This window comes from Drosophila montana, unplaced genomic scaffold, assembly GCF_035044405.1.
Source record: "Drosophila montana isolate Dmon_TW-CO22-7 unplaced genomic scaffold, ASM3504440v1 contig_3084_1, whole genome shotgun sequence".
Classification (NCBI taxonomy): domain Eukaryota; kingdom Metazoa; phylum Arthropoda; class Insecta; order Diptera; family Drosophilidae; genus Drosophila; species Drosophila montana.
Genome location: NW_026997958.1, coordinates 2,210 through 30,008, shown reverse-complemented (window position 1 = coordinate 30,008; position 27,799 = coordinate 2,210). Strand labels below are relative to the sequence as shown.

Genomic DNA, 27,799 nt, shown 5'->3' with positions numbered 1-27,799 from the left:
TTGTGTATATACATTTACATACTAGAATGAAAGATAGAGCATTAGACGAAAATATAAAATTGTTTCACATCGCTTTAAATGCAACTGAAAACTCGTGCACAAGTGAAATTTGTAAAGACAATTTTTAATTAGGTCAATGATATGATAACGTGTTAATCTGCCGAAATCTTAATTCTCTCGTATTTATACATGTTTCATGTTTCACATTTCATAAAATCCCTTCCACAGTTCTTGTACGTTATCAACATTTTCATGTAAAAGACACAAAACAAAACAAAAACAAAAAAAAAAGCTGCATCGGTTATCAGACGCTCCCGATTACAGATTACAGGCATATGTATACATTTTACAAACGTAAAAATCAACGTGTGGCCGCGTTATCAGCTACGTAAAAAAAAAAAAAACAAACAACAAGTAAAAAACTAAAAGCGATCTCAAAAGAACAAAAAAAACGGTGCCGCGCTGTTACCACGCGCTGTTACAACAACAGCAAGAAGAAGAAACTGACATTGACAGAGAGAGAGAGAGAGAGAGAGAGCCAGAAAACATTGCAACCTTTCCATCGTCAGCGGCTCTATGGGTAAGTTTTCTTCCTGTCCGCTTCATGGAAATATTCTCAGTTAAACGGCAATCCACAAGAGTCAGATCTTCATGTAAACAAATTGGAACAGTTGTTTGGAACAGTTTGTTCTGCTTATAGGGGATACATTTATTATGAATCTTAAATTGGATTAGTTAGATTGTCCGAACTTTAAACTGATATGAAAATGAGTGTCCGTTTGTAGGAGCTTTAACTGTTTTGTTTTTTTTTCTGTATGGTTTTAATTAGTAACTAGATTTGCTGTCATCATTTCTTGGCGTGATGTATTTTGATACAACTTATTAGTCAAATGATGTTTGAATGCATTTGTATGCAAATTGGGCAAATTTCTGACGGCTTGACTGAAAATCTTAATTAATCCCTTCTGTGTGTGTGCATACAAGCCTTGTCTGTGTATTTGTATTTTACTGTACGTCAAGTCAGCTCGAATTGGCAAAATTTTGCCAAAATCGGATTGCATCTGACCAAAATCAAATCAAAAGTCAAAAGTTGAACAGCCAGGACTGCAGCTGCAGCTGCAACGGCAACTGCAACGGCAACTGCAACGGCAACTGGAACTGATTGACAGCTGCAGGATGAGATATTTCAACTTTGGCTTGTGATTTGTGTTTGTGTTGGTGTTTGGGTCTGTGGTGAGTTTGCATTTGAATGAGGAGCATTGCTAATACTCCACATGCTAAATTCGAATCATTACTCATATTGACTGGAAACTTGATTTGATCCTGATTCTGTGGTTGTTGCCTTGAGTTCAACCATGCTCAAGTTCAGCAAACATTAAATGTGTGTGCTAAGTTTGCCAAACTGTTGGCTAAATTAAATAAAAAAATTGTGTACCCCAGCAAGAGCAAGAAAAATAGCCGAAAAATCGGCTGAGAAAATTTGCCACTTGACCTACCACACGTAAATCTAAATTAAGCAACAATTTTTTATGCGTTCTCTCTTCGCTGCTTGTTTTGCTGTTTTTTTTTCGTCTCAACTTATACATATACACAATTGTATGCGTACGTATTTTAACGATGAGTGTGTGTGTGTGCGCGAGTATATACACACACACATGAACGGACAATTATTACCGAGTACATTTCTTTGATTTCATTTTATTTTCGCCGTACTTTGCCGCCATTACTTAGTGAATTCTCTGTGTACAGTACACTATGTATGTAGTAAAAGAGCGTATTAGCTAAGTGTGCTATCTGTGTGTGTTTGTTGGTATGTGTGACATATGCAAATGTCGGCAATGTAGGGCATTCAATAGTTGACCCTTGTCTTTTGTTCTTGTCTCTAATCTTATTTGTTATTTTTCTGACCTTTAATATGTTGATGTATGTGCATGTACATACCAGAAGTCACTTGTTGACCCAAATTTGTTGTTGTGTGTTTGTGTTATCCAAGAGCTGTATTAGGTGTCAGTGCCAACTCTGATAATAGCTGAATACTTAGATGAACCGACTGCAGACTGTTGATAACGTTTAGGTTAAAATATAAATGAAAACAATATTTATAGAAATATTTAATGGGCTTTCAAGTAATTAACAGGAGCTTTAAGCTTCAACAATAAACTCAGCATTTACCATCAAAAGAATTACAAAGCATTATATCATCAGGCTCTACTCTACATAGATATGCGCATATGTATGCGTGCACACACACGCACACGCACATACACGCGTGCAGGCATATTACAAATCATAAATTAAATCCACAATCAGGTGATGCCGTTAGTTTCTGTGTCCCACACAAACCCACACACACACGTACACACACATGCATGCATGCGTGTATGTGCATATGAATAGGAATATTTCTAATTTGCAGTTGGCTACCATTCAAGCGAAAAAGCAAAACAAAAGCGAAAGCAAAAATAAAAGAGAATTAAAGAAGGCTGAAGAGCTGAATCAGTTTATGCCAATTATGATATCAATTGTTGCTATGGCAACAGCCCAAGAGAGCTCAAATAGATATATTGCAGTTGAATAACTGTTTTTTGTCGCGACCTCTTGTTGTTGCTAAGCGTTTGTGTGTTTGTGTGTTGTGCGCGCAGTTAAATCACTTGAACTGCTTGAATTGTCTGAAACTGTATTTCATTGAATGTTGCAATCAATTTTAAGCGCTTCTTAAGTGGAACTCATTTGTGGCAGCAGCGTATTTTTCAATTGATTCATCAACACTTTTCGTACCCATTGATATTTAACTGGATTCAGATAATTTCCTCCACTCATGTTAGCTTAAACAGGTGCTTAAATAATAGAAATTCTTAAGAGACGTGTTTTACGCTCTGCTGCCTGCAACAAGATGCGTTAGCAGATAGCTGTAACAATGGCTGCAACAACGTCAGCTACTAACTACTTACATTACCATCACTTCTATGCTCGCAAATTGAGGTGAGTGAACTTTCAGCAGCAACAAGCACGCACAACAACAACAACAACAACAACAGCAGCTGTGCAACAACTTTTGTCAGAGCCTCTTAGTGAGTCTCCAGTTGGCAGCCTGTAAAAAGTAGTTAATTGCACAATTTTGCGGGTTCTCAATGCACCCTTCGCAGTTTTTGCAAAGCAAAAAAATTAAAAGTGCATAAAAACTTGGTTGTCTAATTACATATACAGATCTTTGATTTAAATAATTATATTTGTATGCCAATATTTTGATATCTTGTTGCGTGACGCAAATAAAATGCAACCGTTCCGTTCTTGTGCGCGTCACTTTCAGAATGTCGTCGCAGATCATTTTATTTCACCATCGTTCTCGTTTCTCTTATGCTCGTGTCAGAGCGAGAGTGAGAGCATCGATTGTTTCGCTCTCTGAGCGAAGCCTTCGGATGTGATTACAGTTATATTTACAGTGGGACACTTAATGCTATATCACAGTAGAATCTTACATGCTAATTATTACTACAATATGCTGAATTTACCTAATGGACAAGGTAGGGTAAACACAAATATCTGGCTCCGCATATTCCCATTGTACTTGCTCTATGTTCCTTTGTTCCTTTTCTCTGGGAGCTGCATTGTGGGTCGCTCAATTTCGGCTTTCATTTTGGCTTTTTGCTATTCTTTTTTTCTGTTGCTTTGTAGTTGACGCTTCAAAGTTAGCTTTTAATTACACCATTTTCAGCTTGCATATTACAATGCTCGCTCCTTTTTCGGAATATTTTGCTGCTTGTGGTTTTGACACGGATTTCAAAGTTCTGAAGTCGTTGCAAGCATTCCAAAATTATAAGGCCTGCAGTTATTTGTGCCACAAAAGTTTTCTGTGAGCTTCGCAGACAAACTGAAGCTGCAAAATCTGCTAATGAAATGATATTTAATTAATTGCCATGCAAAAATCGAATACTTATGATGAATAAAAGCATCAATTTAGCTAAAATGAAGTAAATAAAACTAAAAAACATCAAAACAAAACCTGACTGAGTGACAAACCATGAACAGCCATAAAATGTGTGTATTATATATTGCTAATCTAATCAATTTTTAGTTGTTTTAGGGCTTTTTTTTTTTTTTTTTTTTTTTACACCTGACAACAGCTAAAAAATAATGCAAGCCACAAATAAACGTTGTGTGTACTTTGTGTAATTAATAATCAGATAAAAAACGGGCCTTTTTTTTTACCAATTTGTTCAAAAATTAATATTCAATGAATATTTATAGCGTGCTTATTATAAATTAAATATTACCATTTAAGTTTTGCCATTTAATTGGATGAAATTGCAAAAATTTGCTGTAATTATAATTAGATGCCTACAACTATGTACATTAATTTGTGTACATTTAGTCAGCGTCTTGTACTTGATTATGTCGAGAGTAGGAAATAATTGTAAATGGCTTTTGAATGCACAAATGAGTTGATTACGCAGCTAATTGAACCATTAATGCACTACTCAAGTCGAACGGAAATTCAATTAGCTCATTTTGCTGGCGGCTTGTGGCAAGTTGCAAGTGGCATGTGGCAGGTGGCATGTGGCAGGTGGCAACTCAATCAAAAAAAAAACAAAACAAAACAAAACAAAACACTTGGCATTTGCGAGTGTCGAGTGTTTTTATGTTATTTGGCAACTTTCTGTGAAATAATTTTGAGCTCGCCTCGGATTCTATTTTCGGTCTGTGTGACTAGTTGTTTATGTTTTACGAGTAGCTCAACCAGCACAACAACAACAACAACAACAACAACAACAACAAGAAACAAGATGCTTCTCAAATATAAATTAAATTTGACTCCTGTTGAAATTGGAATATGACTTGATGTCCTGGACATTTTCTTGTCAGTTCCTGACTTGACTGTTTTTCACAAATGAAATGTGTCAACCTGTTGCAAATATTAAAAGTTCAAACCACACACACTTTGCTGTCTTTGACAGCCAGACACAATGATAATTTTATGAATTCAATTGTAAAGTTTTGAAGCTCGGCAAAACTGATTTATGTGGCGGAGGAGAGTAAAGGAGAGGCGTCAGATTTACAATTAAAATGCGCCTGATTAAATTAATTAATAAATACCAATTGTGCAGGCTTGTCAAATAATGTGGCTTAGCTTCCATTTAAATACAATTTGCATTTGTTGTCGTTCTGATGTCAGTTGATTAGCTATCGGAATATTTGGCTTGCATTTGAATCACGCTGTCTATTTTAATGCACATTGCTATTTAGAGCTGCGCAGCTGCTTTTCGACCGACCGCCTGCCCGCCGATAAAGCAATTTGCAAAGTATCGACAGATGTGCACGTAAAGCAATTGAAATGCCAAAACTATTTGCTGCATGTGCTTAGTTTAGATACGTACACACATATCTATATATATATATGATATATATCAATTTATGTACACATCCTGACAATCAGCTGCTGCTGCTGCTGATGCATGGGCATTTCAATTGTTGGCACGTTGAAATGCACGCACAAATGCCTCAAATGCTTTGATTTTGCCTTTGTCTTTTTGTTTTTGTTTTGTTGTTTTTAATTTTATTTCAAATGCAATGCCAGTGCACTGAACTACACACAACACAAACAACCGAGATTAGAATAGAATACATAACATACATATAATATAAGTTTGTGTGCGTGTGTAATTGGGCACACATATATTTTTGGCGTATTTATTATTGAATGATGTACAAATAATTTGTTTCAAAAGCATATTTCATTATTTGCGGGGAGCTGAGGTGTCAATGAACCTAATACAAGGTAAGCGCGTATCAACATTAGCTTGTAAATGCAAATAAAGTCAGACCGCAACAGAAATCAGCGCGTGTTTTTCTTCTCTATATTTATACGTACTCTTGTTTATTATGTGTATATTTATATATAAATTCCAGTCAGCGAAAAGTAGCCACAAATTAGCAACAATAAGCGCGAGTCCACGTTTATTTTGTTGTACTTGCATCGTGCTATACGTTGCGTATACGCGATATCAAAGCAAGTTACGTATACGCAACGCATAGCTGGAAATTTGTGCAAACTGCAAACAGAACACTGGTACAGTGAATACTCGTGTCTAAATGAATTTTGTGACGCGGAGTCACAATTTGGACCGCGCACGAATATATGCACACAATCATAGGTTAAGAGAACAGAAAACTGAAGTAATAAAATGTCCCAATCATAGGCTAAGAATAATAATAATAAGTAAATGAAGTCAGTTATCGGTTAAGAGTATGCTTACTAAATTAAGAGAGAGTCCGCCTGCAAGCACAATCGAATCACTTGCAACTCTGTTGATATTATCAGGAGTAAAAGAGAGCCAAGCTTGGAGAGAGGATTTTCGTCGCCGATCAGCAACTTCACTTTGGAACCGACAAGCGTGAGTATCGGACGTGCGTACGTAACGAAGGACAGAATTTAGGGACCGCGAGTTAGCTGCCAGGTTAGGTAGGAACGACCTAGATCCCAGCAGCACCCATCACGCCAGCCGACTCTAACCTAACCGCAGCGGAGCGATCCCAGCGGCTTCCCTTTTTCCTTAACAGAATTAGTAACCACTCTGTGGCGGAGTTATCCCTACTACGGCTCCATACCCCCCTTTTCAGCTTCGCGTCTCGGCAAACTACACATTTCTTGTAGAGTGGACCTGGGTAAGACTGAGTCATCACCCCGGCCAAGAAGCTACTTTACAATTTGTCAAAACTCAACAACAAATTTCTCCTCAGATTCCATTGAGCATTTTTGTGTGTATAATTTGTTGTATGTTTTTTAATTTGTCGCTTTGGTCACAAGTTGTTATGTATTTTGTATAGCATGCGCGAAAGTAGCTCCGCGCCGACAATTGTTCCTTGGTGTATCGCCATATCACGAACATTTTCGGGAACATCCGGATGCTCAATGGCTGGCATACTGATCAGACTAAATGAGAACACCTTCAGGCCGCAATGACGCGCGTAAATTACCTGAAAATGTATTGTAACAGGTATTTAAGGTGTATTTTCGCTAGATTAGTGTCCACAAAATTACCTCCTGAACGAGCGACATGCCGACGGCATCGACGCCAATGTTTCGCAGAAATTTATGTTCGGTCAAAGTCTCGTATACGGGGCCACCCAGGCAAGCATAGACACCCGGATGTATGCGATCCTCCTGACCGATCTCTAGGCCAATTTCCAGCGCCTTCTCGATCAGGTCCACATCATACGCATTAGCCATATTGACGTGCCGGTCGCCGAAGCGCAAATCGTTGGGTCCTTTAAGTGGATTATTGCCGAACCAGCCCAACAAATTGATGTGATCCTTAACGAGCACTATATCGCCAACTCTATAGTTCTTATTGACCGCACCTGCTGTACAGGTGAGAAACAAATATTCGATACCGCACAGCTTTAGCACTCGCACCGGCATCGAGCAGCTGCCCAGGGGATTGCCCTCGTAGTGATGCAAGCGTCCCTGCAGGGCAATCACTGTCGCCCCATTTAACCTGCCCACAAACAGTTTGTTGCTGTTGAGGCCTTGTGCCGTGTATTCCGGAAATTTCGGTATATCCGTATAGTCTATGACAATCGGATTGTCAATCAATTCGGCTAACGTATCCAAATTAGATCCACACACTATGCCAAATTTGGGTCTTATCTCGGTTCGGCTAATTATATATTTGGCCATCTGTTCAATATCGTCATAACTATAGATCAGGCTGTCGGGCGTTACGATAATATCTTTGGGCTTGGCATTGGCTTCTTCCTGCCGTCGCTGTTCGATCAAAATTTTCATTCGTCGTATCTGCAGCGCAGTCTTGAGGGCGCAACAATCCTTATTGCACATTTTGAAAGGACACCTTTCCCCTCAGTTCTGGAAGCAAATCGTCGAAAGGCTAATGAATTTTTTATTTCTTTAATTTACATGCTTGATCTAAGAATTTTTTATTTGAAAGTAAAGGCAGAAGGCTACGCTGTTTTTACTTTTGTTAAACCTTTCAGTAAATGCTCCCTTTGCCAAAAGCTTAACCCAAACGATTTTGGGCATAACAAAGTTATGGAAAAAGGGAGGCATCATGACCATGATCTCTTTTATTAAGCATATTGCGTATTTGGCATTTGTTATTGTTGAAAATATTGAGAGAACTTTGGCACAAACTACATTTCAGCGATTCCAGCGAGCTGTTGTCGCTTGTAATTTATCTCATCGCTTGATTACAATCTTGAGGGTTTTGCTGCGGTTCGATCGAAGCGCAGCGCAGCAATGTCAACAAATGTATTACACACAGACAGCCAAAGCAAAAACATGGTCAGAGAACGTGACTTTGTAGGCGGCAGAGCGACGACAACAACAACAACAACAACAACAACAACAACAACCACAACAGCGGCAACATTTTTGCTTGTAACTTAGGCAATTTGGCGCGCACTCAAATGACAATAACGAAGCGCTGTAAAGTTTTCTATTTCCAGTATCAGTTTGTTTTTATACCCTTGCAGAGGGTATTATAATTTTGTCGTGAAATGTGTATATATATATAAGTATATATATTCTTGATCAGTATCAACAGCTGAGTTGATATAGCCATGTCCGTCTGTCCGTCTGTCTGTTTCTATGCGAACTTGTCTCTCAGTTTTAAAGCTATCTTTATAAAACTTTGCAGAAGTGCCTCTTTCTGTTGCACGCAGTTCATATGTCAAAACCAGCTGGATCAGACCACTATATCATATAGCTGCCATAGGAACTATCGGTCGAAAATTAAGTTGTTGTATGAAAACTTTTATGTTTATAAAGATATCTTTATCAAACTCGGCATTTATTAATTTTTATTATGCTCCTCGTATATATGCAAAATCCTATCAACATCGGACCACTATATTATAAAGCTGCCATAGGAACGATCGGTCGAAAAGTAGGTTCTTGTATGGAAAACTTTTTTGTTTATCAAGATATCTTGACCAAACTTGGCAATTATTAGTTGTACCATGCTCCTCATATATATGCAAAATCCTATTAAGATCGGACAACTATATCATATAGTTGTTGTATCGAAAACTTTTTTGTTATTTAAGACATTTTAACCATACTCGGTTAATTAAATGTCATTAACTATTTTCCCTGTGCTTCTTAGATACGGTCAAAGCACTATGAGCATTATGAAACGGTTGGCTCTGCAAGGGTATTAAATCTTCGGCGTGCCGAAGATAGCCCTTCCTTCTCGCTTGTTATTGTTTTCGTTACTTTGTTATTGTAAAATTAATAAATTTATGTACGTTTTATAGGCACACACAGTGCGCATGCCAAACGCTTGAGCGACTCAGATCAGCTACATGTTATTCATGTGTGTGTGTGTCTGTGTGTGTGTGTCTGTGTGTGTGTCTGTGCGTGGGCGTGGTCAGCCTTCAGCCCATCCCAGCAGTTAGCAGTGACAGTCTCCAGTCGCAGCGTCGGGCAGATGTGTGCCGAAAACCACATGAAAACAATATTAAATTCGACTTGTGGTGTCTGTTGACAGTTTGTTGTTGTTGTTGTTGTTGTTGTTGTTGTTTATTGGTTTACCCTATTAATTAGCAAAGAAATGAATTATAATGGCATGCACTGGCCATCAGCCAGCAGCCAACGTATTGTTTACTGGCCATGCAAATGGGGCTGACTTCAAACATAAACATTCTGTGTAAAATGTTAGCAACAAGTACTATAACAAATACCATGACTGACATTGAGCCATTCTCAAACCATGCCCATAACATGACATTTTCGACGCGTCGTCTGAGCGTTCAAATTAAATCACGTATACGCAGCGTAAACAGCTGAATTTGTGGCTTGAATTATTTCAACTATATAGCATGTGCTAGATCCCTAAGCAGATACATCATTGGAAGTTATTTGATAAATGTATGTATGTATGCTTGTTGATTTTCGGTTAGTCGCAGCTCTGAATTTACATGTTGTTTTGACACAAATCCTCTTTTGTTTTTCGCATAGCTCACAATGTAATTAACACAAAAGCTGCTTATTAAGGTTACACAACAATAAGGAATATTTCATATATATGTGCATATATACAGATGTATAAAATACACAAAAATAATGTTGCCAGATTTACATAGAAGCCAAATGGATCTAGTTCAATTCATAGGATATTTGTCTATATAAGATAAAAACACAAAGCCGAACCTCGTGAAAATCAGATGAGATTTGACCAAACTATGGAGGCGGGTAATATTATCTTATAATTTATAGGATATTTAAGGGTACCATATTTGCATGAATTTTGACTAAAAATTATGTATTCAGATTTGAATGCCACATCAATCTAGAGGGAAAACTGTGTACAAAAAGCCAAACCTTATGAAAATCTGTTGAGTTTTGGCCGAGTTATGGGGGTGGGAAATTTCGACCTATGTCTATATACGAATCTTAGGGGTAAGATTTTGGCATGAATTTCGACTAAAAATTATGTATGCAGATTTGAATGTCAGATTAATCTAGAGGGAAAACTATGTAGTAAAAGCCAAACCTTATGAAAATTGGTTGAGTTTTGACCGAGTTATGGGGGTAAGAAATTTCGACCTATGCCGGTATGCGAATCGAGGGGTAAGATTTTGACATGAATTTCGACTAAAAATTATGTATTCAGATTTGAATGCCACATCAATCTAGAGGGAAAACTGTGTACAAAAAGCCAAACCTTATGAAAATCGGTTGAGTTTTGGCCGAGTTATAGGGGTGGGAAATTTCGACCTACATATGTCTATATACGAAACTTAGGGGTAAGATATTGACATGAATTTCGACTAAAAATTATGTGTTCAGATTTGAATGCCAGATCAATCTAGAGGGAAAACTTTGTACAAAAAGCCAAACCTTATGAAAATCGGTTGAGTTTTGGCCGAGTTATAGGGGTGGGAAATTTCGACCTACATATGTTTATATACGAATCTTAGGGGTAAGATATTGACATTAATTTCGACTAAAAATTATGTATTCAGATTTGAATGCTAAATTAATCTAGAGGGAAAACTATGTACTAAAAGCCAAACCTCATGCAAATCGGTTGAGTTTTGGCCGAGTTTTGGGGGTGGGAAATTTCGACTTATGTCTTATGTGTGTTTGTATGTATGTGTAGGCGTGTGTGTGTACGTATATGCATGCTCTTTCTATGCATGCACCTTTGTTTTCAACCAAGTGCTCTCCTCCTCGATTCTCAAGAATTCAAGTAGGCTCTGCATTTTTTTATGCTAAGCTAGCAGTGTAGTGCCCTTCTATGTACATACATATGGCCTTTTTTGCTGATAACTTTGATAGGGTATATAAAAAGTCTAACATTTCTCTTCTTTTTGTCGTTTCTTGCAGTGTGCGCTGGAAATTGTGCAACATACTCAACGTTGTGAGGGGATTTTTCTGCCAGAGGGCAAGCTGAAACTTTGTTGCCGATACCAATGAAAACCAATGAAAACGGCGACTGCAATTCTAGTGTATACGAGTCAAGCACAAAACGAATAGTTGCCAGAGAACAGCTAAAGCGAAAGAAGTTTGGGCCTCGCAGTCATACGTACAAGTGCCTAAATCATAATCCGCTAACAAATCCAATTTCGCGACGCATTTATGTGCCACAGACGTGCATCAGGCTCAAGATACTTGAACAGAGTCTTAGCCTGAATCTGAAACTGAAACTGAGCCGCAACTCCTGATCAGAGCCAAGTGCAAGCGCAAGTTCAAGTCAAGTTGTTGTTGTTGTTGACGTGTTTCTTTGTTGTTGTTATTTTGTTTTTGGCAACAACAGTTGCAGTTGCCTTAATTGCCCCGACAGCCGCAACAATCAACTGACGACGCCACGATAAAACAACCGAAAACGAAATTCAGCAAGTGAAAATACTTACTTAAAATAAAAGCAGAGCAAAAGAGAGAGAGCGAGAGAGAGAGAGCCAAATCTAGATTGTGAATGACAACGAGCCAGCTCCTTTAGTTGGTAACAGCCAACAGCTTCAAAGCAACTTGGCCCAGTCGCTGCTGACGAGTTTCCTGTTGGCCAAGCACACAGGAGGAGGCACTAAACCAGTAACTGCCGCAACTGGAACTGTAACTGCAACTGTAACTGTAACTGTAACTGTAACTGGTCTTTGGTATTATCAGCAGCCAAGCACACATTTACACACCAATGTACTCGGCTGTTGATTATTACGCGGAAATGGGACAACTCTCACAAGATGTAAGTAAAACAACCTTTGTACTCTATGTCGTCAGTTTTTATAAGTATATGTTAAAAAACATTTTTTTTTGGTAACTTCGAACCAACTCGCTGCCTTTACTTTCGGTTAAGTTCGTTAATCGAATTTTCCACAACCTTTAGTCCAGGCAAATATACTTACATATATTAAATGCTAATGAAACAATTTTATTTTTAATACCCATTCAGAGGGTGTTATAATTTTGTCGTGAAATGTGTAACGCATAGAAGGAGACATCTCCCTGTATATATTCTCGATCAGTATCAACAGACGAGTTGATAAAGCCATGTCGTCCCTCCGTCTGTCCGTCTTTCTGTTTCTTATGCGAAAAACTTTTTGTATGAAAAACTTTTTTGTTTATCAAGATATCTTGACCAAACTCGGCAATTATTAGTTTTAATATGCTCCTCGTATATATGTAAAATCCAATCAACATCGGACCACTATATCATATAGCTGCCATAGAAACGATCGGTCGAAAAGCAGGTTCTTGTATGAAAAACTTTTTTGTTTATCAAGATATCTTGACCAAACTCGGCATTTATGATTTCTTCTATGCTCCTCGTATATATGCAAAATCCTATCAACATCGGACCACTATATCATATAGCAGCCATAGGAACGATCGGTCGAAAATTAAGTTGTTGTATGGAAAACTTTTTTGTTTATCAAGATATCTTGACCAAACTTCGCAATTATAAGTTTTACTATGCTCCTCGTATATATTCAAAATCCTATCAACATCGGACCACTATACTAAATGCTGCCATGGGAACGATCGGTCGAAAATTAAGTTGTTGTATGGAAAACTTTTTTGTTTTTCAAGATATCTTGACCAAACTCGCCACTTATAATTTTCGCTATGTTCCCCACATTTATGCAAAATCTTATTTACATCGCACATCTGCAACGGTATTCAATCTTTGAATGTCGTACATTTTGTAAGCTTATATATATTTAAGTAAGTAAGTAATCTCTTCGCACAGTTGGTATTCATCAAATTTGCCTTAAAATATTCAATGCTTTGGGGGTCTAAGCTACCTCTGCTTTGTGATTTTTTCTGTTATTGTTCAGCTGTTTTTTGTGGCAACAGGATTGGTTTCAAAGTAAAGAATTAATTAAAATTCCGCGTTTGAATATGTTCGGCTCAAAATCGGATTACAGGCATATTCCCGGAATTAGGTCTGCCCCATTATCAACATATCTATTTTTTTTGGTCATAATTTGATGATTATTGCCAACGGATGTGAGCATAACTCTGTGTGCCACAAAAACGTTGCCACTTTTTGTTGCATCATGAAATTGGAGAATGTGGCACGTGGAAATCGATTAAATGACCCTAAAGGAAATCAACATCATTTGAAATGAGCTGCCGCCTGTTTGTTGGTCTCTCCGTGTAATTCATGCACTAATTGAATTTTTGCAGATAGCTGCAGGCTACTTTTTGTGCTCGTTTCGTGGCAACACACACACCCAAACACACACACCCAAACACACACACACGCACACACACACAGTTGGCTGTGCAGCAAGAGTCGAGTATTGGATTGAAAAGTCTAGACTATTTAGAGAAATATGTTCCATATCATGTCATAATTGTAGTTAAATTAATTAATTTGGTAAACCCCTGCAGGGCCACAAATTCCAGAAACTCGAAACTCAAGCATGAGAATTCCTTCCTTTGTCCTTTTCTGTATTCTATATACATTTAAATATTCTCGTAATGCAAGTTTCGCAGAAAAATAAATAACACAGTGGGAGCTTATATTTTATAACACACAGTCTCCGAATTGTAATACCCTTTCGCGATGACTGAACATATAACTGTAAATATATACATATATATATATATATAGAGCGCAAATACATATAGTATATAGAGTATTCTACATGTGCTCTAGATGAGGCAGAGGGAGTTTATATTTATATCACACAACTCCGAATTGTAATACCCTTTCGAGATGACGGAACATATAACTGTGAATATATACAGCTGTGAAAAAAATAATAGCACCACCACTACAAGCAATTTTTAAATAGTTGCCCAACTCACATTTTGAACGTTAAGAAAACGTTAAGCACATTTTTAGAAAGGGAAGACTCTTACAAAACTGGGTGTAAAAAAAGAATCATCCTTATTCTTAACGTTTTTAAGTTATTTAAGGAACTTAATTGAAATTGATAAAAAATAATGGCAACACTTTTCAAATATGGGTTTAAAATTTAAAAAAATGAACGATAAGTAACGAATTCATTGGTTAACAATTTTGAACTATCAATACTAAATCTATGTTCATCATTTAATATTTAGTAGTATATATAGAGTATATATATATAGAGTATATATATATAGAGCATATAGAGTATTCTGAATGTGCTCTTCATGAGGCAGCCAACAAATAGTTGTTGAACAATGAAGGATGGTTTTGCTTTCACAACATTATCACAATGCGCACTGCAAATAGAGAAATATGAAGAAAAACAGCTCTATGTGGATTCTCGTTCGTTCATTCGACAAACGGAAAATTGTTGTATATGAAACCTTTTTTAATTGGCAAGGAACGAGCATAGTAACATGATAACAAATGCGCAATTTCTTTTTGCTGTTGTTGTTGCTTTCCGGCTGGAAGATTTTTTTCGGAGCTCGCCAGGCTTTGATAAGCCGCAGAAAACTACATTATGATTCAGCAATTATTATTATTTTTGATATTTATTTTTATTTTTTTTTTTGGCATGTACCAAACGAAACCGATAACAAAGCACTTTTGCTGTTAGAGCTTTAGAATAAAATATTTTTTATGCACATTTTCGTATAAATAGCACCGAAATTGGGTCATCTAATCTGTTTTTTTTTTTTTTTTTCGGCGGCACAGAACCTTATAAATATATACAATTTTCAACTAAATTGAATTGAATAAAGTTTTTCTGATTGCGTCGCAGTTGAATGCGATTTGCAGCTAGGAAAGGGAATTTAAGTAAAGTATAAATTTTGATAGTTGCTTAGCTTTCAAATGTTTCTGCATACTTATCTAACGCGCAGATTAGTCACTATTAAACGGGCAACATGCAGGCCATTTTACATTTGATATAAATGAATACTGTAGTATAAAAATACGCTAACATGAGCAACAATATCAAATAAACAGATGTGCGCCATTCAGATTCTGGCAACAGTCCAAATGGCTTTTGCCTCTAGAGTGAGTGACAGAATCACGACATGACACACTGACTGACTGACTGACTGACTGACTGACTGACTGACTGACTGATTGACTGTCTGAATAACGCAGAAATCGAAAGGTGCAGCTCTTCTTATACCCACTGACTGACTGACTGACTGACTGACTGACTGACTGACTGACTGACTGACTGACTGACTGACTGACTGACTGACTGAGGGACTGACTAAGCGAATAATGCTGACTGACTGACTGAGTGACTGACTGATTGGCTGACTGACTGATTGACAGCTCTTCTTATACCCACTGACTGACTGACTGACTGACCGAGGGACTGCCTTACTGCGTAAGCGAATCATGACTGACTGACTGACTGACTGACTGACTGACTGACTGACTGAGGGACTGACTGATTGGCTGATTGGCTGACTGACTGAATAACGCAGAAAGCGAAAAATGCAGCTCTTTTTATACCCACTGACTGACTGACTGACTGACTGATTGACTGACTGATTGGCTGACTGACTGATTGACAGCTCTGCTTATACCCCCTGACTGACTGACTGACTGACTGACTGACTGACTGACTGACTGACTGACTGACTGACTGAGCGTCTGGCCGACTGACCGTCTGGTTGACTAACTGAGTGTGTTCTTCATCAGATATGTTTTGGGTACAATTTGGCGATGCGATTCGAAATAGCAACAACATTCTCAATATTTTATTTAATGATTTGTGCAATTTAATTGCCAGCATTTCACAGATGCGGAAGTCAGGCTAAACATTGATTATTATAATATATATAAAAATGTGGCTGGTGCTGCGACATATTTAAAGTGTTTTTTTTTTTTGTTGTTATTTTTGGATATTTTCTTAATTTGTGAAATAGTATAGAAATATCTGTATTGGAATGGCAGAAAGCGGCATGTGCGAGCCATTTATTCGGCTATTCAATAATAGATAAATGCTGTATACTATATATTTGAATTTTTGTATTTTAATTAATTGCGCTAGTATATAAGTTTTTTTTTGAGGCCTCATAAATGCCAATGAAGTATTTCTAATGAATTATTTTAGAACAATAATGATAAGTAAACAAGTCTTTGTTAATACATATGTTTAGGCAGAGTTCATTCAACCTGAGATTTATATATTTAGCAAACTCATTTAGTTGGGGTGACACACACAATTTGCCATTTACCAGACGTTTCTCCAGTTATTATCATCAATATCAAAGGTAGAAGGAAATAACAATTATGGCAATATGTGTGAGTTCTATGCCATCTTATCAATAAGTGTTATCAGGCCAAGCAGCAGCTCAGTCGCCGTCGCTGACTTAGTTGTCAGACAGTTTATTGTTGTTGTTGTTGTCGTAACAAGCGATAATGTGCACCTAATAATTTGCCACACTTGCCACAGAGAAGACTGTTTGGTTGTTGTCATGTCTTTGTGTTTGCATTGCTATTGTTTTGCCTTTAGAGCTTCGATTGTTTGCACTTTATCAGTAGACAAAGTGTCGCACTGAGTGCCAGACAAGCGGGCGGAAAACTCCAGGACCAGAGTCACGCCACCACACACACTCCCACACACACTCACACACACACAGGCACACACACGCACACACATTGAGGTTGGTCAATATTGCCAGTTCGCTAGACACTTGCAAACATGTGCACATTTCACAGTACTTACTCACACTGCGAATGAGTGTACTCATATAACTCATAGGAACTCGCAAAAACTCAAATCGAGTAGTCGCAGTCAGAGAAGCACACATACAAAAAAAGGCGACTCGACAGTGTAAAACAATACGAAAAACAAAAGATAAACAAAGATAAACAAGTGCAGAATGGGATTTCATGTGTGTATATAGCTTATCAAATTTTCATGAATGCTATTTTGTGGCTGGTGCAAGGAAATGTTTTTCAAAATATTTGACATAAGCAAAAACGAAACGAAGCAAAAAGCGAACAACTTAAAATAAAGTGAATCAACTTTGTTGACATGTAGAACGGGTCGGGTACACAAAAAGCAGCAACAAGTGTGCTGCAGTTGATTAATTAAATATGTTAACTGATAATATAATTATAGTATAATATAATATAATCTCTATATATAAAACTGTTTGTCCTGACTGACTGACTGACTGACTGACTGACTGACTGACTGATTGGTGATCAACGCACAGCCCAAACCGTAAGAGCTAAGAAGCGGAAATTTTCACTGTAGTTACCTTATGTGAGGTTTCGGGCAATTCCACCCGCAAGTGTGGAAAAAACGCGAAAAACGTTTGTACGTAACTTTTTTGTTTACCATCCGATCGGCCTCAAACTTATTTTCAAAGATCTTTGTTTAAATTCATTTGAGGGGTGTTTCACACTTTTCGAAAAATCCGTTCCTCCTTGGTGGAAATGGAGGACAAAAATTTGGTGGGTGACGTTTCGCGCTCAAATTCGTTTCCAAAGATCTATAGGAAAAATCATTTGAGACGTGTTTCACACTTTTCGCAGAATTCACACTTTTTCGGGTGAAATGCAATTAACAAATTTTTTGGGTGGTTTTATTTTTTCCCGATTTGCTGAATATAATGAATACGTGTTTCAGCGATTTGGGAAATTCCACTCGCAACAGTGGTAAATTGGCGGAAAACGTTTCTATGAAAGTTATTTGTTTACCGTGCGATCAGTTTCAAAATCATTTCAAATTTGTTTGAGAACATTGATTTTATAACATACGTGCCACGGGCAAGGCCGGGTTATATCCGCTAGTATAATATAATGAAGTAGCAAATGAGAAATTTCTCATATTGCAACCTGGCATTGTTCTCTGGCTCTCTCTCGCAATCGCAATCTACGCTGCGCGTATGTGGAACACAAATATATACATAAATATGTAAATACACCTAAATGAATATGCTAAGCTGTGAGTGCAAACTTAAAAATCCACTTATTAGTATATAGTACACTTATGAGTTTGATAGTTTATCGCGTCTAGACGCGCGTCTTTATTAGCTACGCACACGCGCAAGTGCACAACAAATAGTTTATAATGCAGCCGCCAATAGACACACACACACACACACACACACACACTCACTTATACAGATACAAATTAACATATAGTATATATATATAGAAAGGTTTCTGTATGCTGTGGAAAAATGCTCTCAACTTGTTGATTTGATATTCTTTGTACTATTATTTTTTATTATTTCGTTTTCATACTTACACACACTTATTCAGTTTGCATTTCTAACACCTGCCGTTTTTTCCACTTTACTTGTGTTTACCCACCTATTATTCACCCAACTACCTATCCACCTATCTACCTATCTACCTATCTACCTACCTACTTATTGTTTGCTATTTCTCTTTTTGAGCCGTCTACTATTTATGCTAATTTATTTGCTTGTTTACCAGCTTTTGTTTTAATTTGCTGAGGCCACTACTGTTGACATTTGAAGCGAAACCCCTGCGAGTTCAAAACGCGCCCACACGAAAAAAATAAAAAATATCAAAAAAATAATAGCTATGAAAATTCAAGACAAAAGAGCTAAGTGAAAACCGCAGCAAGCCAGAGAGATAGAATGTCTGAAAAACCTACATATAAGTGAATCAAGCTGTCAGAAATAAAAGGGTATTTTACTCGCTTTGTGTTGGGCTAACTAATTATGCTAATTTTGTGCATAATTTAGTTTATTTCGGTTTTTGTTGTAATTCGTGCGCTTTTCTGCTCCCATTTATTATTATTTTTTAAAGAGGAAATCAAAATTTGCTTACAATATAATTAATTACCCGCATTAACATAAGCTCGAGCAGCGTAAAGAAAAACAACACTAACAATTGTAAGTTAACTGACGGCTGACGAATAGCAGGCACTGTGAAGACGTGATGTGATGTGTGTGTCCGCCTCTGACACTAGCTCGGCTTTATAATCGCTACGCTTCGTGATTTTCAGCGTAAACACACTTCCCGTCACAGTGACCGCTAAAAGTTGACGCACAAAACAGAATAAAGTACATTGAATGTACACACACCACGGCTCAACTATTTGCGTTTGTGGGCTGTCATCAGGGCAAGTCGAAAATGGTCGAATATGGTCGAAAATGGTCGAAAAGCCCCTGCTGGGGACTCGAAAACTTGTTGCCGCCTGCCCTTGCTGCAAAGTATCACTTGTTATGCTTTGCAGCTGCCATTTTACTTAAAGTCCACTCAATTATGCTCAAATTTATGCATGAATGCATAAGCATGGGCCTCGGCTCGGCTCGGGTTTCAGTTTTGGGTTTGGGTTTGGAGAACACAACAAATTTAATGTGTGTGTAGCCATATATTATGCTCAGTCACGACTTATGTATGTATATCAAGATCTGCTTCCTCTAACGTCTTGCTCTGACCTCCATTTAATGTTTTATGTTTCGTATTCCGAAGTTGTTCAGTTGTGAAATCAAAAAAAAAAAAGAAATATTTATCATTTGCTTTTGGAACTGATGAATATATTACTAAAGTATATTCAATCAATATGAAGAGCGACTGTCAACATTTGAATTTGACGTGTAACTCGAGGCGAGTTGTCAATTCCCGAGCCAAATTAAGCGTGTCAAAGTGCAACCAAGAGCGTCTTGTCATATCACGTATACGCCACGCTGACGAACGAGTTTTGAATCGAACGCAACAGAAAGCAAACAACAATTAAGAGCACGAAAGTATATCGAACGCAAGATACCCTATATATTGTCAGTGTAACTTTCTAGTTGACAAAAAGCCAGTCAGTATCCACTAAACTTGGCCTAAACAAGCTGCGTTTGTGCCCGCTCCTGTGTTGGCCATGTAATCGACTTTGTGAAACCAACCAACTGGTCCTCAACTGGGCTCAATGTAAGTTGAGTCAAAGTCAAAGCGGTTTGCTTCACAAACGGGTTTCTCTCTGCCAGCCGAGCTAATTTTCCACATATATACACATATACATATATATTTTATACCCTACACTTTCTTGACTGAGCGCTTTTGAAAAGCGCTTTTCCTAAATAAATAAGAAACGACAGCGCAACATTCTCCGTAATTTATACTCAATTGACTGACATTAATTAATTATAATTTGTGTCTTACACAATTTGTCAACGGCTTTTTTTTTTTTTTTATCTTATTCCGAGCGAAGCGCGAAAAAGTCTGTCAAGTTTTGCCCTGGCGCCAATTAAAATGCTAAAAAAACAAAAAAGACAAATGCAAATAAAAAACAACAAAAGATACAAAAAAACAACAACAAGAGTCGACTTTCAACTGGTAGCTGTAATTAGTTGATACACTCGTTCACCATATGCAAAAAGAGTATATTAGTTTTGTGCGAGAGAGATCAAGTTTGGACTTGAGACTTTGCTTTAAAGAACAAGTTGAAAAATTCCACAACTCTTAATAAATTTGTGGGAGACAGACTGTGAATGGGCATAATTAAGTAATTAGTTGATACACTCGTTCACCATATGCAAAAAGAGTATATTAGTTTTGTGCGAGACTTGGCATATATATGTATATAATTGACAATTAGATAGATCAAGTTTGGACTTGAGACTTTGCTTTAAAGAACAATTGTTGAGAGTTGAAAAGTTCCATAACTCTTAATAAATTTGGGGGAGACAGCCTGTGAAAGGGCATAGCGCAGTCGGTTTGACCCGATCGTAAAATTGTGACATATTTGTTTTGGTTTTTTTTGATGCGCGACAATTCCTCTACTGGAAAACTTTGGCATTATTTATCTGCAGTTTTTTGTGCGACTCGATTAAATACTGTTCAAGCTGTGGCATTTAATTTGCCCAAAAGAAATAGTTGATTTTGCAAATTAGCAAAGCAAAGCAAAGCAAACTATTTAGATATGTATTTAAATTGATCATCAATTTGCATGTGAATCGTTGGCCATAAATCACATTGATTAATCGAATATCTTGTTTATGTTAAGTTCTCGGCAGACGCTGGCTACCAAAAAAATATGTATCTCGACATTCGAACCAATTAATTATGTGTGCAAGTGTTGGCATTTTACAAGAAGTATTACACAGAGAAACAGGCCAAAACCTTTTGATTTATTCAACTCATTGTAAATGTGCAGCTTGTCATATTTATTTATTATATTTGGCTGCTATTTAGCAACTGGCTACAAAATAACCAAAACATCAATAGAACAAATAAACGTATTATGAAACATTTCCATTTAACTGTGGGCGTGTTTCAATGTCAAACAACTTTGACTAGGCAACACAGGGTATACGATACGATACATTTTCAAGTTTGCCAAAAATGGCATGATTACTTTTAGAATAAGGCTGTGTGTGTGTGTGTGTGTGTGTGTGTGTGTGTGTGTGTGGGCGTATTAAGGTCGTGATATATATGTGCAAATTGTTTAGGTTAAATGTTAGCAACTAACATTTATTTAGCACCAAATGATTCTTCGGATTGTGGCCAAGCTCATATATATATGATATATAGTACATACGATAAGCGATGGTCTATAAGTAGACGCTGCGCTATCAAGAATCAAGCGGCGACTTAGTCTGACTGCAAAGAAATGAGAAGAAAAACAAACAAATAACAACTAACAAAAAAAAGTCATTGAACGTTTAATAACATCGCCCCAGTTTAGTAGGCAGCCGCATAAACAACAACAGAAAAAGCAAAATAAAAAAAAAATGAAATAATAAAAAGCCAACAACACAAAACAACTTTGATTAACATTTTTACAGTCAGTCAGCCAGCCAGTCAGTCAGTCAGTCAGTCAGTCAGTCAGTCAGTCAGTCAGTCAGTCAGTCAGCCAGTCAGTCAGTCAGTCAGTCAGTCAGTCAGTCAGTCAGTCAGTCAGTCAGTCAGTCAGTCAGTCAGTCAGTCAGTCAGTCAGTCAGTCAGTCAGTCAGTCAGTCAGTCAGTCAGTCAGTCAGTCTGTCAGTCTCTCAGTCAGTCTCTCAGTCAGTCAGCCAGTCAGTCAGTCAGTCAGCCAGTCAGTCAGTCAGTCAGTCAGTCAGTCAGCCAGTCAGTCAGTCAGTCAGTCAGTCAGTCAGTCAGTCAGTCAGTCAGTGGAGCTGTAGCTGCAGACAGCGATAAAAATATAGAAAATGCTGCTGGAAACGCATAAACATGTGTTGTTGATTAACGATCGAGCTTATAGTATATGTATATGTATGTATGTATGTATGTATGCTAGATACACTACTAAATAACAAACAAGAGCTGCTTTTGTGCTGTATTTGTTTACTGGCAACTTCAAAGAGCTCCTCCTGCTGCCAGTCTCAGCTCATTGCGATAATATTAATAATAGCTGCGCTGCTTAAACATTTGTCCAGTCGCATTTATGCAAGCGAGTGCAGAGACTCAACTCAGCTCCATTCAATTTGCCAATCAGCTTTAGTGGCTCAACTTGTTGCCCTTCGTCCCGCTTCTCTAATAGAGAGCAATATACACAATTCCTTTGCCTTTACCTTTACCTGTGCCCGTGTCTGTGCCCTTGCGTTTACCTTTGGCCCCACTAAAAGCGCATTACACATATATATCTGAGCAGAATGCATTCGGTGGACGGAATCTGCGTCAGTTTTGCCATGGCAACTGTTTATTGATTGGGGCAATCCGAAAGGAGCCAATAAAGTGGCTCATTGCAAATAATGACTTTTTGCGCTTAATGTTAACACAGAGGATATCAATATGATGCGCAAGTGAATTGTAGAATGTTGCATAACGAATGTTGCTTAATTAAAAAGTTATATTTGATATGTGCAAACATTGCGAAAACCGAACATTAAACAAAGTATTTTTTTCAATTATGTTTGCTTTTATTACGTTTATTTATGCGCTGTTATACGCGACGTATGCGCAACATATAAGCATTAAGTATACGCATGCTTTTCATCGTAATTGGTTATTTAATACTTTTTCCTTTCACTTCTTATTTTTTCAGTGCTCGTCCACAGATTTTGATATGGATGATCTCGATGATTGCGATCAGGTGACGCAGGTGATTGGCTATCATCCACTTTATCGTGATCATTTTCTGCGCACGCAGAACTTTATTATGAAAGGCGATGGACCTTTGCCATATGCTTATAGATACTATTTGGCCATAATTGTGAGTAGTTTTTTTTTTATTATTTGCGCCTAATTTCTTATAATTTATCACATTTTAATTGGCATTCTCTATTGTTTATGTCCCTTTTCTTGGTCCCTTTCCAATGTGCAGTTTCAAAGTATTCATCATATTTCCGACTGCCCGCGGCTGCGGCTGTATCTTTGTATCAGTATCTATGTATCTGTGTATCTTTGTATCTGTATCTGTGTATCTGTGCCTGTGTTCGTGCTCGTGTGGTTGCATTGTGCATTGTTGCCACTGGCAAATTTAAGCACATTAGCTCTCACATTTGCTGCTTGTTGCCTGTTGATGCCCTCCTATCAATGACAGCAGCCTCCACACTCGCACACACACACACCCGCATACACACCCACACACCCGCACAACAAGTTACACATTGGGGAATCAACAACAGCAAATTATTTCCACTGTTCTGAGCTCTCTCGGCAGTGCAGTGAAAAAGTGCTGTTGGCTTTAAGCTCTATTTGTTATACTAGCTGCAACACATGTCACAAGAATAGAAATTCTTGACGGAGCGGTTGGGTATTGTGTGTGTGTCTATGGCAGGTGATACAGAATGCCCAAATGCCCGAAACAATAGAAATGTTGCGCAGCAAACAAGTTTGCCTAATAACAGCTGACAGCATTTTATATATTCATGCAACTCGTTGCAACCAGGTGTCAGCCAGGAATCTTAAATGGCATTTAACAATTGAATTAATCCCAGGTAAGAACGCCTCATGAGTTTATTAGAGCAACTTGGGCGAAACTCCTTTGTCCATTTATGAACAATATAGTAGAAAACTTGATGCCGCAGTTTCTGATAACAAGCTTATGACTTGCGACTTCTCATACGAGAATTTAATTTTACACAAAGGCATTAGAAAATGTTCAGAAAATTGTGGCAAAGGACGCTGTAAATAAAATGTATACCCATTTGGGCAAAGCTTCTTGCGGAAAGTAAAGCCTTTCAGTTGTGCTCACACACACGCACACACACACTCACATACTCACACACATACTTAAGAATTTTGTTAAAGTTTCTATTTTTGCCGTAAAGCTGCTTTGTGCGCCAGGAAAAGTCATTTTGTGCTATCAACTTGCTTTTATAGATAATCCACAGCAGTTGAAAGTTTTTAGTATAATGTATAAGAAAAACGTGTACTTGGCGGAAAATTTTGATTAAATTTGAAAAACAACAAAATTCAGCGGCGGAAAATTTAAAAATAGAAAAATTTGTATGAACAACATCGTAATTAAAATTGATTTATGACGCACTTAATTTCAATTTCTCACTGACTGCAACAACAATGCGAATGTGAATGTGAATGCGACTTATACGCCCACCCACACACACACACACACACACACACCTCTCAGATAATAAAATGGTAACTGTAAAGTTACATTTTTTGCCAATGCAATTTTCTTTGCAAGCCCAATTTTTGTTCTCGTTTCTCGTTTCTTACATTTTTTCGGTATTGTTTTTCCCTTTTTTTTTTTTATTTACTACAAAAATATTTTATGTGAAATTCTGTGCTTTTTTTTTTTTGTAAAATTAAAGATCCATAACAGGCATCAGGTTTTTCCAACTGCATTTGCGATAAATTGATTTTCCGGCCATTCTCAATTGAATCGAAAATATTTTCGCATTTTCGCCTTGGCTGTCTGTTTATTTCAAATAAAATTTTCCTACGTCTCGTATACGTGTGTGTGTGTATGTGTGTGTGCAATAATCATAAACAAGATAAGATATGAGAGTATTTGGGTATTCTGGGTCTTTGACTTTTTGTTTTGCTCAAAATAATAAACACATTCATTTAACCCATGCCGCGCAACATTTCAGGAATGAGAATGAGAATGAGAATATAGTATATCCATAGTGCTGGGCGACTGAATGTTGCATTTTATAAATGTAAAATATTGGCAGATTTATAGCTGCATGGCATGATGCAGGTACAGTGAAGCCCCATCGATGACGCAGCAACAAAAAATATGAAAAAAAAACAAAAGCGATGTTAAAAGTCAAAACATTGGCCTGCGTTTCGAATATTTGTCTTCGTCTTATTTTGGGTCACACACACACACACACACACACACACACAGATACAACGTAGCATATTTTTAGCGCATTTTCAGGTGTAGCTGCTCTCCCAGGCGCTTTTAATGGGCTCTGAGTGTCTCTGGGAAACTGTAGGGGATCATTTTATTGTCGAAAATCGTTTGCTTTAGATTGTTGATTCTCTGATTTTGATTGTTTCTCTTGTTTTTAGGCAGCCGCACGCCATCAATGCCCCTATCTGGTGAAACGCTACGAGAAGGAGTTCATTAATCAGGGCGGCAACAGCGAATGGCTAAATGGGCTGGACTATATACCCGCCAAATTACGTGCCATATACGATATAAATAAGATATTAGCCCATCGTCCCTGGCTGTTGCGCAAGGAACATATCGAGGTATGTGCATATAGATAGACGCAGCAAACATCTCTTCTAAATCCTTAATGATTTGAATTTGCATTTGCATTTGCAGCGTCTGACCAAGGGCAGGAGCAGCTGGTCCCTGTCGGAGGTGGTGCACGCAATGGTATTGCTATCGCATTTCCATTCGCTCTCCTCGTTTGTGTTCTCCTGCGGTCTAACACAAAAGCTCGACGGCTTGTCTAGTCCCAAATTGAAAGGTGCGCCCGTGTCGCCGCCGTCGGTCGATGATGCACGCCAAACCACAACCAGCCCCATTAACCAGCAGCAGCAGCAGCAGCAGCAGCAGCAGCAGCAGAAAAATGTTCTTGGCGAGATATCACTGAACAACAGCAGCGGCAGCGGCAGCGGCAGCGGCAGCGGCAGCGTTGGCAACAATACAAAGCCCGATTACAACAATACAATGGACAATAACAACAGCCGCAGCACTGCAGCCAGCAACAACAGTTTTGGGCAACACTATTTGGGTAAGCCGAAAAGTAAATACCCTAAATTTATTTGTCTGTGTAGCTCTAAAACTGAGCGACAGACAGGCACAGGTGAACATGGCCATAACGAACCAATAAATGTGGTCGCAGCTCAACATAGTTTCTCAAGAAATTATAGTCTGGAAGTTTGCATAAATATTTTTTTATTTCATGTTATTTTTGATACAATAACGTACAAAACCTCGTTTAAACTGAAGATTTTTTAATATTAAATATTTCAAAAAATCGTCAATGATTTCTGTTGAGTGTAGAGTTGACTTGATAATGCTGACATAAATGTTGCTTCCGATTTACAGCAACCGCAGAGCTGCAGCCGCAGCATCAATGTGCCATCTCTGTGGAGGCGCTGATGGAGCGCATGAAGGTGCTCTCCCAGAACCAGGACGAGTGCAGCGAGGCCGAGCTAAGTAATCGCTTTAAGAGCGTCGAGCTGCAGACCGCCGAGCTGGCAGCAGCTACACCCGAGCCGGCTGTTGCCCTGCCGCCAATAATCTCGCATTATGTGGACGATGCCAGCTTCACGTACCAGGACTTTGCCCGCCGTGGTGCCGAGAATATTAACACATTTCGCATACAGGACTATTCGTGGGAGGATCATGGCTATTCTCTAGTGGATGGGTATGGTCACAGCAAAGAAAATGTTGTTGGAAATCTGTTTTAATTTTCTTTTCTTTGATCAGCTTGTACAACGATGTGGGCACTTTTCTGGACGAAAAGTTTCGCGCTGCCTACAATTTGACATACTTCACAATGGGCGGCATCAAGAATGTGGATACATCGAAGTTTCGTCGGGCCATTTGGAATTACATACAGTGCATATTTGGCATACGACACGACGACTACGACTACGGTGAAGTTAACCAGGTAAGTGCACTCACATTTTTGTATTTATTTTTATTTTACTTTTTTGTTTTTAATTATCGTCAGCTGCTCGTGCGCCCGTTGAAAATGTTTATAAAGACAGCCTGCTGCTTTCCGGAGCGCATTACCACCAAGGATTATGATAGTGTGCTCGTCGAGCTGCAGGATAGTGAAAAGGTGATTAAGGACTGAAAGACGGACACTTTTTTGGTTACAATAACTTCTTTTGTTTCTTTCTTCTTTTTTTCGTATCTTCTCAACTGTTCGCAGGTTCATGTTAATCTAATGATAATGGAAGCCCGTAACCAGGCCGAATTACTCTATGCTTTGCGCGAGATTATGCGCTATATGACTTGATCTCATTAAGTGATTAAAGATATATACATACAAATACAAATACATATACAAAAACACGCATGCATACACCATATAGATACCAATATATATATATATTAAAGGCTCCAGAGA

The 27,799-nt window shown here is 38.0% G+C and overlaps 2 protein-coding genes across 2 annotated transcripts; one reads left to right on the top strand and one right to left on the bottom strand.

Moving 5' to 3' along the window:
- Positions 1-411: 411 nt before the first annotated feature.
- On the top strand, positions 412-27,799 carry Sesn (Sestrin). The gene is made up of 9 exons (XM_064685715.1): positions 412-580; positions 11,348-12,203; positions 23,335-23,502; positions 25,776-25,958; positions 26,035-26,449; positions 26,767-27,088; positions 27,151-27,334; positions 27,398-27,508; positions 27,602-27,799. The coding sequence occupies exons 2-9, from the start codon at positions 12,153-12,155 to the stop codon at positions 27,686-27,688; spliced, it is 1,521 nt and encodes a 506-aa protein (XP_064541785.1). The 5' UTR covers positions 412-580; positions 11,348-12,152; the 3' UTR covers positions 27,689-27,799.
- On the bottom strand, positions 6,764-7,947 carry LOC135430892 (purine nucleoside phosphorylase). Its single transcript, XM_064685713.1, has 2 exons — positions 7,040-7,947; positions 6,764-6,975 (listed from the first exon to the last, which is right to left on the bottom strand). The coding sequence occupies exons 1-2, from the start codon at positions 7,835-7,837 to the stop codon at positions 6,799-6,801; spliced, it is 975 nt and encodes a 324-aa protein (XP_064541783.1). The 5' UTR covers positions 7,838-7,947; the 3' UTR covers positions 6,764-6,798.

What these genes read in the sequence shown, in the direction of transcription:
- LOC135430892 (XM_064685713.1), bottom strand. Translation starts at nt 7,837, where the DNA reads ATGTGCAATAAGGATTGTTGCGCCCTCAAGACTGCGCTGCAGATACGA. An exon ending in GCATGTCGCTCGTTCAGGAG is followed by an intron (nt 6,976 to 7,039) that starts GTAATTTTGTGG and finishes ATACATTTTCAG; the next exon opens with GTAATTTACGCGCGTCATTG.
- Sesn (XM_064685715.1), top strand. Translation starts at nt 12,153, where the DNA reads ATGTACTCGGCTGTTGATTATTACGCGGAAATGGGACAACTCTCACAA. An exon ending in GATACTATTTGGCCATAATT is followed by an intron (nt 23,503 to 25,775) that starts GTGAGTAGTTTT and finishes TCTTGTTTTTAG; the next exon opens with GCAGCCGCACGCCATCAATG. An exon ending in AGCTGCAGGATAGTGAAAAG is followed by an intron (nt 27,509 to 27,601) that starts GTGATTAAGGAC and finishes AACTGTTCGCAG; the next exon opens with GTTCATGTTAATCTAATGAT.